General features: G+C 48.0%; 1 protein-coding gene across 2 annotated transcripts in view; it reads right to left on the bottom strand.

Annotated features, from left to right (window-relative positions):
* Positions 1-15,457, bottom strand: part of VPS53 (VPS53 subunit of GARP complex) — a 235,492-nt gene that overhangs the window by 89,867 nt on the left and 130,168 nt on the right. For both annotated transcript variants that reach the window (XM_088449555.1, XM_088449556.1), the window contains 2 exons: positions 7,697-7,844; positions 6,063-6,145 (listed from right to left, as the gene is read on the bottom strand). In XM_088449555.1, the coding sequence (XP_088305681.1) occupies positions 6,063-6,145; positions 7,697-7,844 (231 nt within the window). The remainder of the gene's footprint in view (positions 1-6,062; positions 6,146-7,696; positions 7,845-15,457) is intronic.

Consider the following 15,457-nt stretch of genomic DNA (forward strand, 5'->3'; position numbering starts at 1 on the left):
AGGGAGTATGTACTGTATGTAAGAGAAAATATGAGATATGGTAAGAACTTACCCTTGTTATCTCTATTTCTACGAAGTCCATAGGGTTCCACAGGATACCTTGGGGTATAGGTGTGACATCAGTCGCAGGGCACCAAAGAGTTAAGCTTTCAGCCTCCCAGGATGCACTAGGTCCCCCTCCTATACCCCGCCCCCGAGCCAAGGCACCTCAGTTAGTTACCAAGCCATAGGCCGGAGGAGGAGAAGGAAGAGAGAGAACAAAGATCTGGACACATACAAGAATCACATTCTCACCAGAGGGAGACGGAAAACCGGTGACCAGAGCAAAGCCCATCTGCAGCACAGGTGCGACAGGGCGGGAGTCCTGTGGAACCCTATGGACTTCGTAGAAATAGAGATAACAAGGGTAAGTTCTTACCATATCTCATATTTTCTACTTCAGGGTCCATAGGGTATCCACAGGATACCTTGGGGATGTCCCAAAGCAGTATCCTTTAAGGGTGGGGACGCTCCTGTGCAGAAAGGAGAATCCGCCGCCCGAAGGAAGCATCCTGAGAGGCGAAGGTGTCAAACCTGTAATACCTCACGAAGGTATGGACAGAAGACCACGTAGCAGCCTTGCAGATCTGAACTGCCGAGGCACCACGTCGAGCTGCCCACGAAGGACCCACAGACCTAGTGGAATGAGCCTTCAGAGAAGGAGGGACCGGTAGGCCTTCATGAAGATAAGCTTCAGAAATAGCCATACGGATCCAGGCTGCCAAAGTTTGCTTTGAAGCAGGCCAACCCTTTTTACGGAAGCCAAAGAGGACAAACAAAGCGTCCGACTTCCTAAACGAAGAAGTGCGGTCAACATAAGTCCTTAAGGCCCGCACAACATCCAAAGAGGCCTCACCCACGGAAAGACCCGGTGAGTTAAAGGCCGGAACAACTATTTCCTCGTTAATATGAAACTGGGAAACAACTTTGGGAAGAAACTCGGGCCGAGTGCGGAGCACTGCCCTGTTCCCATAAAAAACCAAGAAAGGGGGTCTACAAGAAAGAGCCCCTAACTCAGAAACACGTCTGGCCGAAGCAATGGCCAGAAGGAAAACAGTCTTAGCTGTTAGCCATTTAAGATCCACTGAGCCCAGTGGTTCAAACGGCGGTCCTTGGAGAGCCCTCAGGACCACAGCCAAATCCCAAGGCGCCACAGGTGGAACAAAGGGCGGCTGAATGCGGAGAACACCCTGCATAAAGGTGCGCACATCCGGGATTGTAGCAATCCTACGGTGAAACCAGACAGATAGGGCCGAAACCTGTACCTTCAAAGAAGCAAGGCGAAGCCCATGATCTAGTCCCGCTTGCAGGAAGGCGAGAATCCGAGACAGACGAAACTCCCGCGGTGCATAACCTCTCGGTCGACACCACTGGAAGAACGTATGCCACACGCGATGGTATATCCTCGCGGTAGACGGTTTCCGAGCTCGTAACATGGTACGCACCACAGAGCTGGAAAAACCTCGGGACCTCAGCATGGCCGTCTCAACAGCCACGCCGTCAAAGACAGCCGAGTTAGGTCCGGGTGAAGGCAAGGACCCTGAGACAGAAGGTCCGGTCGTAGCGGCAACCGCAGAGGAATGTCCACGGACAGACCCTGAAGGTCTGAGAACCAGTGCCGTCTGGGCCACGCGGGAGCTATCAACAGGAGCGTCCCTCCTTCCTGTTTGAATTTCCGGATTACCCGTGGAAGAAGGGAGACCGGAGGGAACAGGTATGCGAACCGGAACGTCCACCGGACGGACAGAGCATCCACCAGAGACGCCCCTTCGTCTCTTGTGCGAGACCCGTACACCGGCAACTTGTTGTTGTGCCGGGACGCCATGAGGTCGATTTCTGGAAGACCCCACCTGTCCACCAGTAGTTGAAAAACGTCCGGGTGCAGGGACCATTCCCCCGGATGAACGTCCTGGCGACTTAGAAAGTCCGCCTCCCAATTGAGCACTCCCGGGATGAAGACCGCTGATATGGCCGGAAGATTGCGCTCCGCCCAAACCAGGATCCGAGAGACCTCTACGAGAGCCGCCCGACTGCGAGTTCCTCCTTGCCTGTTTATGTAGGCCACGGTGGTAGCGTTGTCCGACTGGACCTGCACCGGGCGACCCTGGAGAAACCGCTGTGCCTGCTGGAGAGCATTGAAGACCGCACGGAGTTCCAAGATATTTATTGGAAGCTCCGCTTCTGTCGGCGTCCACCTGCCCTGGAACAAGTGTGGACCCGAAACTGCTCCCCAGCCCCGAAGACTGGCGTCCGTTGTCAACAGGACCCAATTTGGAACCCAGAACGGACGTCCCTTGTTGAGGTGGGTCGTCTGTAACCACCACGTAAGGGACAGGCGAACCTCCTGGGTGAGCACAATCGTCTGGGACTTCAGAGACTGAGTCAGCCCGTTCCACTTGGACAGGATCAGGTGCTGCAGAGGTCTGGAGTGAAACTGGGCGCATTCCACCATGTCGAACACCGACACCATGGAGCCCAGTAACCTCATCGCCGAGTGTAAGGACACCCGGCGGCTGTGCAGACAACTGCGCACCCTTGACTGTAAAGCAGAGATCTTGTCCTCCGTCACGAAGATCCTTTGCTGTCCCGAGTCCAATAAGGCTCCAAGATGCAGAATCCTCCGAGACGGGATTAGAGTGGACTTCTGCCAGTTGATTAGCCAGCCGTGCCGTTGCAGCAGTGCAATGGTCAGGTCCAAGTGGCGTAACAGGAGCTCTGGAGATCCTGCCACCAATAACAGGTCGTCCAAATACGGCAACATGCGGACTCCCTGCAGCCGCAGAGAAGCCGCCATGACCGCCATCACCTTGGTGAAAACACGTGGTGCTGTTGCCAGGCCAAAAGGTAACGCCCGAAACTGGAAGTGGTCGCTGCTGATTGCAAACCTGAGGAACTGTTGATGGCGCCAAAGAATAGGGACATGCAGGTAAGCGTCCTGTATGTCCAATGACACCAAGTAGTCCCCAGGTTCCAGCGCCAGAATGATGGACCGTAGGGTCTCCATCCGAAACTTCGGGACCCGCAAAGACTTGTTGAGTGCTTTGAGGTTGAGAATCGGACGATATGACCCATTGGGTTTCTGTACCAAAAATAGATTTGAATAGAAACCCTGGCCCCTCTGGGAGAATGGAACCGCCACTATAACTCCAGCCTGGAGCATAGTGTGCAATACCTTCCGCAGCTCCGTAGCCTTGTTCCGGTCTGATGGGAGACCCGTGGTGAAGAAGCGAGCCGGGGGTCTGTGCCGGAAGGAGAGGGCGTATCCGTGGGAAACCACCTCCAGAACCCAAGTGTCTGTCGTAGTAGTCGACCAACACTGGGCGAACTGTAGCAGGCGGCCTCCCACCCTGGGATCCCCCAAAGGGAGGCCCGGACCGTCAGGCCGCAGGCTTGTCATCTGGCTTGGGGGCCGGACGTCTGGTACTCCATGCCTGCTTCCGGGGCTTGACCGATTTCTTAGGGCCAGCCTGTCGAGGAAACGACTGTGGTTTGGGCCTGCCCTGGGCCCTAGATGACCGAAAGGACGATGGTCCCGAACCAGAAGGAGCAGCGGCCGACGGGAGACAGGCAGATTTGGCTGCCGCCAGCGTGGCCACAATCTTATCCAGATCCGGACCGAAGAGAACTTCTCCGGTAAACGGCAACGCTTCCAGGCCTTTCTTGGAATCTGCGTCCGCCTTCCAGGATCGCAGCCCCAAGGTGCGACGAGCAGCTACCGCTGCTGAAGAAATTCTAGACACCAGAGTACTAATGTCTAGAGCCGCCTCGTTGATGTAGGTGGCCGAATCACGGAGATTGCCAATCAACTCCGCCTGATCGTCCGGACAGTCGGATTCAAAAGAAGCCTCTAATGAATCCGCCCAGCGCTCCATCGCTCTGGCAACCCAGCAAATGGCCATAGCCGGCCGTGCTGCCCCCCCTGCAAGGGAATAAGCGGACTTCAGGCAGATTTCTACCTTGCGGTCCGTAGCATCCTTAAGGGAGGACATGGATGGCATCGGCAATGTGGCACTACGGACAAGACGGGTCACGTGAGAATCCACCTGTGGAGGGGATTCCCACTTCGCAAAATAATTATCCGCGAACGGATAAGCCACCGCCAGGCGTCTCTGCGGCTGGTATCTTTTGCCAGGTTGTTTCCACGCCTCCTCTAAATGGTCCACCAACTGACCCGAAAGAGGAAAGACTGTGGCATCGCCCTTCACATCTTTGAAAAAGGCATACTTAGATTTAGCCGCTGGGGGAACTTCGTCCTCAATCACCAAGGCTGTGCGGACCGCCCGAATAAGTCCAGGAATATATACTTTGGACTTAGCATCAGCGTCCTTAGTATGGAGAGGTTCCTGATCGTAAGGATCTAGAATCTCCCCATCATCAGACGTCCCTTCGTCATCCTCATAAGGAGCGGACAGAGACGCCACCGGCCTTTTATGAGACCGCATCACAGACTCCCCTTGCAACACATCCGACAAGTGCTGTACAGAACTCGTCAGGGAGTTAACCCACGCTGGCTCCTGAGAACCCGGGAGCGGGGAAATAGGGAGACTGTGGGGTACCACCAATTGTCGTGGGAACCCCTGCATGGGTGACGACACCACAGACTGCTGGGACAAACCCATCGGAGTAAACGCGGGCTGCGGAGCTAACTGGCCCACTAAAGCTGTTAACGCCTGAGCGAAACAAGCCCAGGGCGGCTCCTGTACCGGTGCTGTAACCGTAATAGGCCGCGCCATGGACAAACACTGCCGGCAAAGGCCCTCCGCGCTACCCTCCCCCTCCGCTAACGGTACTTTGCACGTGGTACACTGTAGCCGGAGGGGAAAATCACTTTCAGACATGATGGCACCACGTATGTGACCTCTCTCACCAATTAAGTATTAAATAGGCGAGAGACCACCCTGCAGCACCGCACCGCAAGGGCTTTAGCAGAAAGAACAGGGACAGTAATAAAGCTGACAGTTTAGAGAAGAAAAGATTACAGGCAGCAGCGCTAGCACAGTCACATACAATGCAGAAAAATAACAATTCCTGCACTAACAGCGCTGATCACTCAACTACACAGACACAGGGCCTGGTATGACACAGCGCTGCATACACAGACCTGACCACAGCGGAGGAGAGGTATGCGGGGGGACCCAGACCACGATGCTTCCTTCCAGCGCTTCCAGCAGCGTTCACCATGCGTTCTGGAGAAGATGGCCGCCGAGGAGCAGAGAGGAGGCTGGCCTGGGGGAGGAGTGCTGCCACAGGACCAGTCGGCAGCATGCAGAGAGGGCTGTGTGCAGCGGGGGAGGCGCCGGCTGTGAGACAGGGAAGGCGCGCTCCCCTGGCATGCATTTAACCCCTGGGACGCCGCAGCGCTACCGCTCTGCTGCGGTCCGCTGTCCCAGGGGGTAGTGGAAGCGCAGGTTGGTCGCCTGGCTCCACGCTGCAGCCAGTCCCCAGGGAGCCCCCTGCCTGGGGACTTAGGACCATGTGATCAGCGGGGACCCACCGCGGGACCCCGCTGCTTACCTCTGTCCCCCTTGAATCCGGCCATGGTCCGGAGCATCTGGGGTCACCGCTAGCTGTGACCCCAGACGCCCACCAGCATCCCCGGATCAGTACCGGCGTTCTGGTACCGGCGGGGTGTAGGGAAGACAGCATGGACGTCAGGACTGACTGTCCATGCTGTTCATCCAGTTGTGCAGCCACAGCTGCATGAAGAATAAGCTTCAGGGGCTCTTCTAGCCCCCACTCCAACAGGTGCACCCGACTCCGGCCGGGCACCAAACTAAACTGAGGTGCCTTGGCTCGGGGGCGGGGTATAGGAGAGGGACCTAGTGCATCCTGGGAGGCTGAAAGCTTAACTCTTTGGTGCCCTGCGACTGACGTCACACCTATACCCCAAGGTATCCTGTGGATACCCTATGGACCCTGAAGTAGAAAAACTTTATATATGAACAGTGAAGTATACTAAAACATCTCTGTAAATTACTTGGGGCACAATAAAGAGGCAAAAAAGAAACTCGAGTGAAGCTTACGTGCTAAAAGTGTCCATCTCTCCAGTAAGATTTATTCTCTCTGTCAGTGTCATGTCTACTTTTTCCTTCAGCTTCTCTTCAAGCTATGAAGAAATATATGTAATGAAGTAGTTATATTTGAAATTTAAGATAGTTACAGCTCATATATATGTATACACACACAGATACATGATGCATTAGTTATATACAGATGTGTCCTCATTCACCTGTCCACAGATTCCCATGCTGCATACTCTTTCCTTAGTTTTGCTACTTTTTTCTCAACTTTGCTACTTTCCCCTCAATCTTGTTTCTTAGACCACAAATGGTGTACTAGGTTTTTTTGTCACAAAGCTATTGATTGCAGATTAAGTATAAACATGCATGGTGAAGGTAACAGGTATCAAACCTGCTTGTGTACTTTTTCTCAACTTTGCTAAAGTGGAGAAAAGAAAGTACCAACCAATCAGCTCCTTTCAGTTTTCAAACACAATCTGTAACATGGTAGTTAGGAGGTACTTGGTTGGTACTTCAAGGCTCAGTGAATACCCCATTTGTTTCTTACCTTTCCTCAATATTTTGTCTTCGCTCACAGACAGTGTATAAAATACTTAGGGTTAGCGTTTTGGTGAGGCTAAGTAGCAAAAAACGTAGAGCAATATTTGGTGCGATTTACGTATAGGTGTATGTTGACACATCTGTACATGCATATAACCTTATTTACAAGGCATCACAAAATGGCATCAACTTCGTACAGTGGGCCTGATTCAGCAAGAAAAGCAGTCGCTAATACGCATGCAATCGGTCCATTGTTGAGCTCTGCGCATGAGTATGCATGACAGTGCACGTACTAGCAATTGCGATGGGAACTGCGATTGCAGAGGCTACGCAGACCCAGAGCACATTGATTGATAGGAAGTGCCCTCTGTGGATGGTGACAAGGGGGGAGGGGAGAGAGGGGTGGTTGGATGAATGCAGGCGTGCCAATGCGTTGCAACGGTGTTGCAGGGGTGTGCATAAATTATCCACTGCGTGGTCTTTAGTAGCCATAGCACTGATAGCGTGCGTGGATGTTAGCAATTTCTGAGTAAGATCAGGGCTTGTGCAAGTGTGCATATGGGTCCAATGTTACTGATTGTTTTGCTATGTTGCCCTAGTATAAGGATGTAAGGGGAAGTGGGCGTCCTTATGTCTGGCTGCATACACAATGTGAATGGAAACATTTAAATAGCACCGCTGATATTGGCAACTGCGGTGCGTGTGTATAAGCAGAATTGAGATCCGTAATGATGGATCACATGGGAGTACATAGCAAAATAGTAGTCAATGAGCATGTACCCTCTAAGTAAGCAGGCAGATATGATCAGAGTGACCAGTGGGGAAAAGGGAGGCAGCGGAACAAAGGTGCACTGTTGACTGGGTGGAATGGCAGGTGCTAGAAGAGAATGGGGGAAGAGGGCCATGCCTATGAGGGCTTACAGTGTGAGAGGGAGTGGTGTAATAAGGAGAGTGATCTTGGGGAGAGGACAGTTGGATGTCAGTGGAGATGAGAATTGAGTTATGAGGAGGGTAGATAGCCCGGCTTTATGAAGAGGTGGGTCTTATGGGCATGTATAAAGGAGTGGCTATATATATTGGTAAGGCACAATGCTTACTTGTTGCGTCGTTGCTAGGCAGTACTCTGCAGTACTCAGAATACTACAGATCAGGCATAGTTCCTCTGTGGTGAATTTTGCAACTTCTGAGCCTTCCTTTTCCTTTAGGAGACTGGTGATTGTCAACCCAGTGCTGCTGCTACTAGTTCTAAAGGAAAAAGTACAATGAATCCAGATTTTATGATAAAGTTCTAGTAAGAGATTTATCATTACCAATAATGAAAAAATAGCACCTTAATACCGACAGTATTGAGAATATAAAGTTCAAATGAAATAATAGAATGGGGGCCATTGCATATTAATTAGTTTAATGCTGCACATATGGTTAAGTGTTAACACTAAACCGAGCTGATTGTCATTTTCAGCATGGAGTTCCCCGGGCTCCACTGAAGTTAAAATGTTGTAAGTGCACAGGCTATGGAGGTGTGACCATGTGAACCAACAGGAAGCTGACACCAAAAACCTTGTACTTTCCTAGTGGTTGTCCGTTCATACCCAATTTAAACAGCCATTTTAGAACTGCAGCAATCCCACAGCTCACCAAGAGTGCAGAGTGATGTGGTCAGTAGAGATCTAATCTCCGTTAAAAGGTACATTTCTTAATTTGCTTATCTGCACCAAGATTTCCACCAAAGTGTATGGGAGGAGCAGACGTTGTACCAGTTAATGTGAGGTGCTGAGTGTTGAATTTCCTGCTAAGTACAGAGTAGGTACATGTGCACTTAGTTTTGCAGACCAGTACAAAAACAAGATTTTGCAGAATAAAATGATTGAAATGAAAGGGTTGTGAAGAATGGGCACATTGAGAGGCGATCCTTGGTGTGTGGTAGGGCATAATAGCATTTCTACTCCATAGAAGACTTGCATTTTAGGCCAGTTTTCATAGTAGTGAATGTAAAGTGGCATTACTCTATTTGTACCAAATATAAAAAAAAAGTTTTATTTACGAGTAAGCTTTGTAGACATACAGGACATTATGATGTTAGTAATGTACAGTAATGCAATGTTAAGAGTAATGAAAATGATAGCTTTGCTCCAAGTGTACTTTGTGAAAACATAATAAGCAAGCAGCTACAAGAAGATACATTCTGCCATACCCCATTTTAGCCTTCTACAAAACAAAGCTATTTTATTTTTATTTTTTTTTATCCAATTCTATGACTGGGCATGTGGGTTAAAATGTCAATGAACACAGCTGTTATCATTGAGCACATCTTGACTGACCAGCGGTCATTTTTCTTCTTTTTCAAGTTCTGAATAATCTGAGCTGTCTTCAAATTATACAGCGGCATATCAACATTCAACGCCAAAATAACTTTACATATTTTTACAAGCACAGCTCTACTTTATATGTACGGAAAATACAATGACTAAGAATTTTCTGAAATTTGATGACAGACTTTAATGAAGACAATTGACCATGCTCTGGCTTTATGGACAAGCGAAGAACAGATCCTGGAACAAGTCTGAAGACCAGTCACTCAATGTCGGTATAATGGCTGGAACCTGTCTGGAAGATCTTGTACATTCCATAAACCTATTCATTAATTTCTTCAGATTTCGAAACAATCACTAAGATTTATTTTAACAGACGACAGAGGAGACTCCTTCCTTTCTTCTGTCCTGAACATATTTGTTTTGGAGGCAACTGCTGTTATTAAAAAGATTGAAGGAGAGCATATTCCAGGTATGCCTCTTTCAGTCCCCCAAAAAAAGAAAATAAGTCTTAGGAGTTTCTCAGTGGAAAGGAATCTGCTGGTGTCTTGTTGCAAGTATAAAAGTAACATACACCTTTCCAACTAGCACAATAATCCACCCAACCACCAAATCCGTTCAGAGCAGTATAAAGATTTATTAGACTACAGGGCCACTACTACATTTAGCAACAGACATCATATATGTGCACGAAAACAGCTATTCATCTGTAGGAAACACAGCCGACTGAGCGGCTTCCTTACTGTGCTATACATATGTGGGGAATTTACAAGCCAGCTGAGCAATGAGACATTAATAAAGTGACGCACGACTCAGATGTTGCTTTAAAGAAACTAACACACAAGTGCAAAACTACTGCTTTGTTTCTATTCACAAACACCTAGAAGTAGCTGGTTTTCAGAGTGTCAGCGGACCCCTACTTGTGAAATATGCAGCTGCTATCCAAAGAGAATTCTCATATGTAGAAATAAAAATATTAATCACTCAGCACCACTGGCTCCTAAATCCTAACACACCTTATTAAAAGAGGAAGGTGAGAAGACACACTCATGAATAAGTAGCATGTACTTTTACTCCAGTGCATCACGCAGCTCTGAATGGCAAGGTTTGTCTAACTTCCCAAAATGGCGAATAGTTTCTCATGTTTTACTATTTAGATCTACGGAATCTGTCTCTTATAACTCATATCAGTGCACCCTGCAGGAGCTTTGTTGTGTTCAACTCCTTAGACTCTCCTTTAAATGAGAATTCCATTTTTTGGGTTAAAAGAAGGTTATTGTGCACTTTAACATTTAAGCTTCAGCATATTCCATTGCGCTCTCCAATTAAGACAGTGGTTAGTGAGATTTTTACTGCAGCACTTGATGCTTCGCTCCTGGTTAACAACTACACTATGTAGAAAAACATGATTGGACACTGACAGGAAATAGATCAACGAGATTTTATTGACGTCAGTACTTTGTAGGTCAGTACTTTGTAGTAGCAGTTGCTGCAGACATCCTACTTGCCAAACTTTCCACAAGTTCCTGGACAACAGCAGGCGGTAAGTTTTGCTATTCCGCCTGTGACACTGAAGGTCAAGTCGGCCTAGAACGCACCCGTTGTTCCAATTCGTCCCAGAGGTTCTCAATGTGGTTAAGATCTGGACTCTGAGCTGGTCAGTCCATCCGGGTTACCAAATTTTCTGTATACCAGTCCAGCGTCGCCCTGGAAACACGACAGGTGGCATTGTTGTCCTGATAAAAACATTAATTGTTTCCGTAGAACTGCAAGTGCATGGGCTTCCCTACAAAATGTTCTTGTTGAAACCACCACATTAGTGGCCATTTGGAACTTGTGTGCAATGGTATGCATGATATACATTTCGTTTGTGCGGGTGTATCTAATCACTTTTGTCTACATAGTGTAGATAAACTTAGAAAGTAAACTGTCCATTGTAAGCTGTCAACAACATTAATTGGGCAGCAGATATAGTTTGTCCAATGAGATTTATTGACAACCTCACAATAGACACTGCTAAATTCAAACATCTCTGCGTTCTGGGCTAAGGAAATATCAGTTGCCTTTTGAAATAACCCCTGTAAGAGGGGACAAACTCTTCAAGGACCAGAGTGGACTGTTTTTTTTACCACCACACGTGCTTGGATTTGGAACTTTCACACACCGGCTGCTAGCGGTCTTTGCTGCCACATCTAATAGTGCCTGTGTCTGCGAAATTTGCACTTGCCCCAAGCTGCACACGTGGAGCCCGGCATCCTCGACCTCTCCTCCCCCACCCGCAGTCCGTCTGTTAGGGTGAGGCCACCACACGTGGACAATCTGCCCATCCCCTCTACACCCTGGTCGGGAGCCACCGGAGCGGCGTGTCCCAGCCATACACCTTTGCTCCTACCCACTCATTGGGAGCCCTTGGCAGGGTAAGGATTTGGGGAGTCCGTTTGCATTATTGCCACCACCGGGACAAGGGAGCGTGTATTTGGTCAGGAGACTCTCTGGTTCCACACACCGCGATATAAGCAGTATCATTCCACCTAATACACCCGCTAAGGAACCGTTTCTGGCCCTGAGCTACGTATGGTGACTATATTCAATAGACTGCTTTGTTTACAATTTTTACATTTACACTGACTTTGGAGCGTATGATCCAATTTGGTTGCAACATTGAATCCAAGCCAACAGTGATGCATTGTGTCTGAGCTTTAACTACTGCATTTATTCAGCCACAGGTTTGCACTGTATACAATCTAAAACACATCCCATGTGTGATGACATTTGTTTTAATATTATTGAACTGCAGTTCATTCATTTATATGTTTAATAAATGTATATGTTATATTAATACTATAGTTATGTGATTTATGATTCACTCACTAGCTGTTTGAACCAAAGTACAGTGATGATACCATAGAGGAGAGACAGATAATGCCAAGTGCTTCCACAACATGCATTCTTTGCAATAATGTATGTGAATTGCAGTTCACTGCAATAAAAATTGCAAATACAGCTGTAATATAACTGAAAGCTACTTTCCCCAGCTATAACTGAGTTTTGACATAATAAACAGTCAGAAAACTGTTACTGGGATCCAAAGAAGCTCCTACAAACAATTAGGTCTTAGGGTGACAAATAATAATAAAAAAGAAATAGATCTTCAGCAAATATTTACTTTCTATTAGGGGTGAGCGGGTTCGGATTTCTGAAATCCGAACCCCCCCGAGCCCCCCCGATCCGAGTCAGGCTCGACTTTTCCCGCCTGACTCGGATCTGAAATCGAGGCAAAACGTCATCATCCCGCCTTCCGAGTCTCGCGGGTTTTGGATCCTATATAAGGTACCCGCGTCGGCGCCATTTTCTCACTCGGCTGTGGACAGTGAAGAGGGAGGGTGGGAGTTAGGGCTGTGTAGTGTAGTGTAGTGTAGTGCTGCTGTTGTCCACTACTTCAAAGTCCATAGGGGCTGGCTGTGTTGTGCTGTGCTGCTGTTGTTAATAGGGGCTGTGTCCACTACTTCAAAGTCCATAGGGGCTGGCTGGACTGTGTTGTGCAGTCAGTTCTCCATAGGGGCTGTGTCCACTCCAAAGTCCTGTGCAGTGTCCCAGTCCTAAAGGAGTGCTGTAGTGTTGTCCAGGGGGTGCTCTGTCCATCAGGGGTGCTCCCCCAAGTGCTAAAAAAATAATATATTTTCTGTGTTTGTGAATTGTGTGCGCAGTAGCCGCACGTGCATCAACAAAGTAGTGCCAAGCGTGCGCCTGTGTCATAAGTAAAGGGCCGGCTGGCTTGACCGTTAAAGGGTGCTGTAACCCCCGAAAGTACACTCCAGTCCAAACCAAAAAAAAATTATTTTCTGTGTTTGTGAATTGTGTGCGCAGTAGCCGCACGTGCATCAACAAAGTAGTGCCAAGCGTGCGCCTGTGTCATAAGTAAAGGGCCGGCTGGCTTGACCGTTAAGGGTGCTGTAACCCCCGAAAGTACACTCCAGTCCAAACCTAAAAAAAAAATATTTTCTGTGTTTGTGAATTGTGTGCGCAGTAGCCGCACGTGCATCAACAAAGTAGTGCCAAGCGTGCGCCTGTGTCATAAGTAAAGGGCCGGCTGGCTTGACCGTTAAGGGTGCTGTAACCCCCGAAAGTACACTCCAGTCCAAACCAAAAAAAAAATTATTTTCTGTGTTTGTGAATTGTGTGCACTGTGGCTGCACGTGCATCAACAAAGGAGCAGCGCCAAGCGTGCGCCTGTGTCCCATAAGTAAAGAGCCGGCTGGCTCATTTCTTAAAGGGTGGTGTAACCCACAAAGTGCACTACTCTCCAGCAAAAATAAAATAATATTTTCTGTGTTTGTGTGCGCTTTAGCCGCACGTATATATATCAATATAACATAAATGGAGGACCAAACTTTCTCCGATAAAAATAAAATAGGGAAAGATCAAGAACCTCTTCCTCCTAGTGCTGTTGCTGCTGCTGGGAGTTGTTCATCATCCCAGAGAGGAAGTAGGAACATCACTACTTTTACTAAACAATTGACCCTCCAACAGTCCCTAGCGATGAGGATGAAGTACGACAGCAGTCATCCTGAAGCAAAACGTATAACTGAGGCCTTGACTGCTATGTTGGTGTTAGACGTGCGTCCGGTATCCGCCATTAGTGCAGTGGGATTTAGACAATTGATGGAGGTAGTGTGTCCTCGGTTCCAAATCCCGTCTAGATTCCACCTGCATCCTCAAAGAAGCAGCGACAAGCGTGCGTCTGTCTGTTAAAGGGTGGTGACACCCTCAAAGTGTGCTACACAAACAATTAAAATATTGTTCTTTTTTTTTCTGTCTTTGTGAATTGTGTGGGCTGTAGCCGCACCTGCATCCTTAAAGCAGCAGCGACAAGCGTGCGTCTGTCTGTTAAAGGGTGGTGACACCCTCAAAGTGTGCTACACAAACAATTAAAATATTGTTCTTTTTTCTGTCTTTGTGAATTGTGTGGGCTGTAGCCGCACCTGCATCCTTAAAGCAGCAGCGACAAGCGTGCGTCTGTCTGTTAAAGGGTGGTGACACCCTCAAAGTGTGCTACACAAACAATTAAAATATTGTTCTTTTTTTTTCGGTCTTTGTGAAATGTGTGGGCTGTAGCCGCACCTGCATCCTTAAAGCAGCAGCGACAAGCGTGCGTCTGTCTGTTAAAGGGTGGTGTAACTCTCAAAGTGTTCCAAAAAATAAAAAACTATTTTTTTAATGTGTTTGTGACTTGTGTGCGATGTAGCCACACTTGCATCCTCAAAGCAGCAGCGACAAGCGTGCATCTGTCTGTTAAAGGGTGGTGACACCCTCAAAGTGTGCTACAGAAACAATTAAAATATTGTTCTTTTTTTTTCTGTCTATGTGAATTGTGTGGGCTGTAGCCGCACCTGCATCCTTAAAGCAGCAGCGACAAGCGTGCGTCTGTCTGTTAAAGGGTGATGACACCTCAAAGTGTTCTACACAAACAATTAAAATATTGTTCTTTTTTTTTTCGGTCTTTGTGAAATGTGTGGGCTGTAGCCGCACCTGCATCCTTAAAGCAGCAGCGACAAGCGTGCGTCTGTCTGTTAAAGGGTGGTGACACCCTCAAAGTGTGCTACAGAAACAATTAAAATATTGTTCTTTTTTTTTCTGTCTATGTGAATTGTGTGGGCTGTAGCCGCACCTGCATCCTTAAAGCAGCAGCGACAAGCGTGCGTCTGTCTGTTAAAGGGTGATGACACCTCAAAGTGTTCTACACAAACAATTAAAATATTGTTCTTTTTTTTTCTGTCTTTGTGAATTGTGTGGGCTGTAGCCGCACTTGCAACCTCAAAGCAGCAGCGACAAGCGTGCGTCTGTCTGTTAAAGGGTGGTGTAACCCTCAAAGTGTGCTCCACAAACAATAAAAATATTCTTTTTTTTTTTCTGTCTTTGTGAATTGTGTGGGCTGTAGCCGCACTTGAATCCTCAAAGCAGCAGCGACAAGCGTGCGTCTGTCTGTTAAAGAATTACATCGGTGACAGCATCCAAGTAGGCATGTCAGACAGTCCGTACCTGTACTGGCAGGAAAAAGAAGCAATTTGGAGGTCCCTGTACAAACTGGCTCTATTTTACCTGAGTTGCCCCCCCTCCAGTGTGTACTCCGAAAGAGTGTTTAGTGCAGCCGGGAACCTTGTCAGCGAAAGGCGTAGGAGGTTGCTTCCACAAAATGTGGAGAAGATGATGTTCATAAAATGAATTATCAACTCTTCCAGGGAGACCAGCCTCCAGAACGTACAGAGGGACCTGTGGTTCCAGCAGGGACGAATTAATACTCTGTGAGGATGAGGATGTACACACTGAAGAGGGTGAGGAATCGGTGGATGAGGAGGATGAGGATGACATCTTGCCTCCGTAGAGCCAGTTTGTGCAGGGACACATTAATTGCCAGCTTGTTTTGTGGGGGCCCAAACGAACCAATCATTTCAGCCACAGTTGTGTGGCAGACCCTGGCGCTGAAATGATTGATTTGTTAAAGTGTGCATGTCCTGTTTATACAACATAAGGGTGGGTGGGAGTGCC

This window comes from Taudactylus pleione, unplaced genomic scaffold, assembly GCF_031769625.1.
Source record: "Taudactylus pleione unplaced genomic scaffold, aTauple2 ptg000487l, whole genome shotgun sequence".
Taxonomy (NCBI): domain Eukaryota; kingdom Metazoa; phylum Chordata; class Amphibia; order Anura; family Myobatrachidae; genus Taudactylus; species Taudactylus pleione.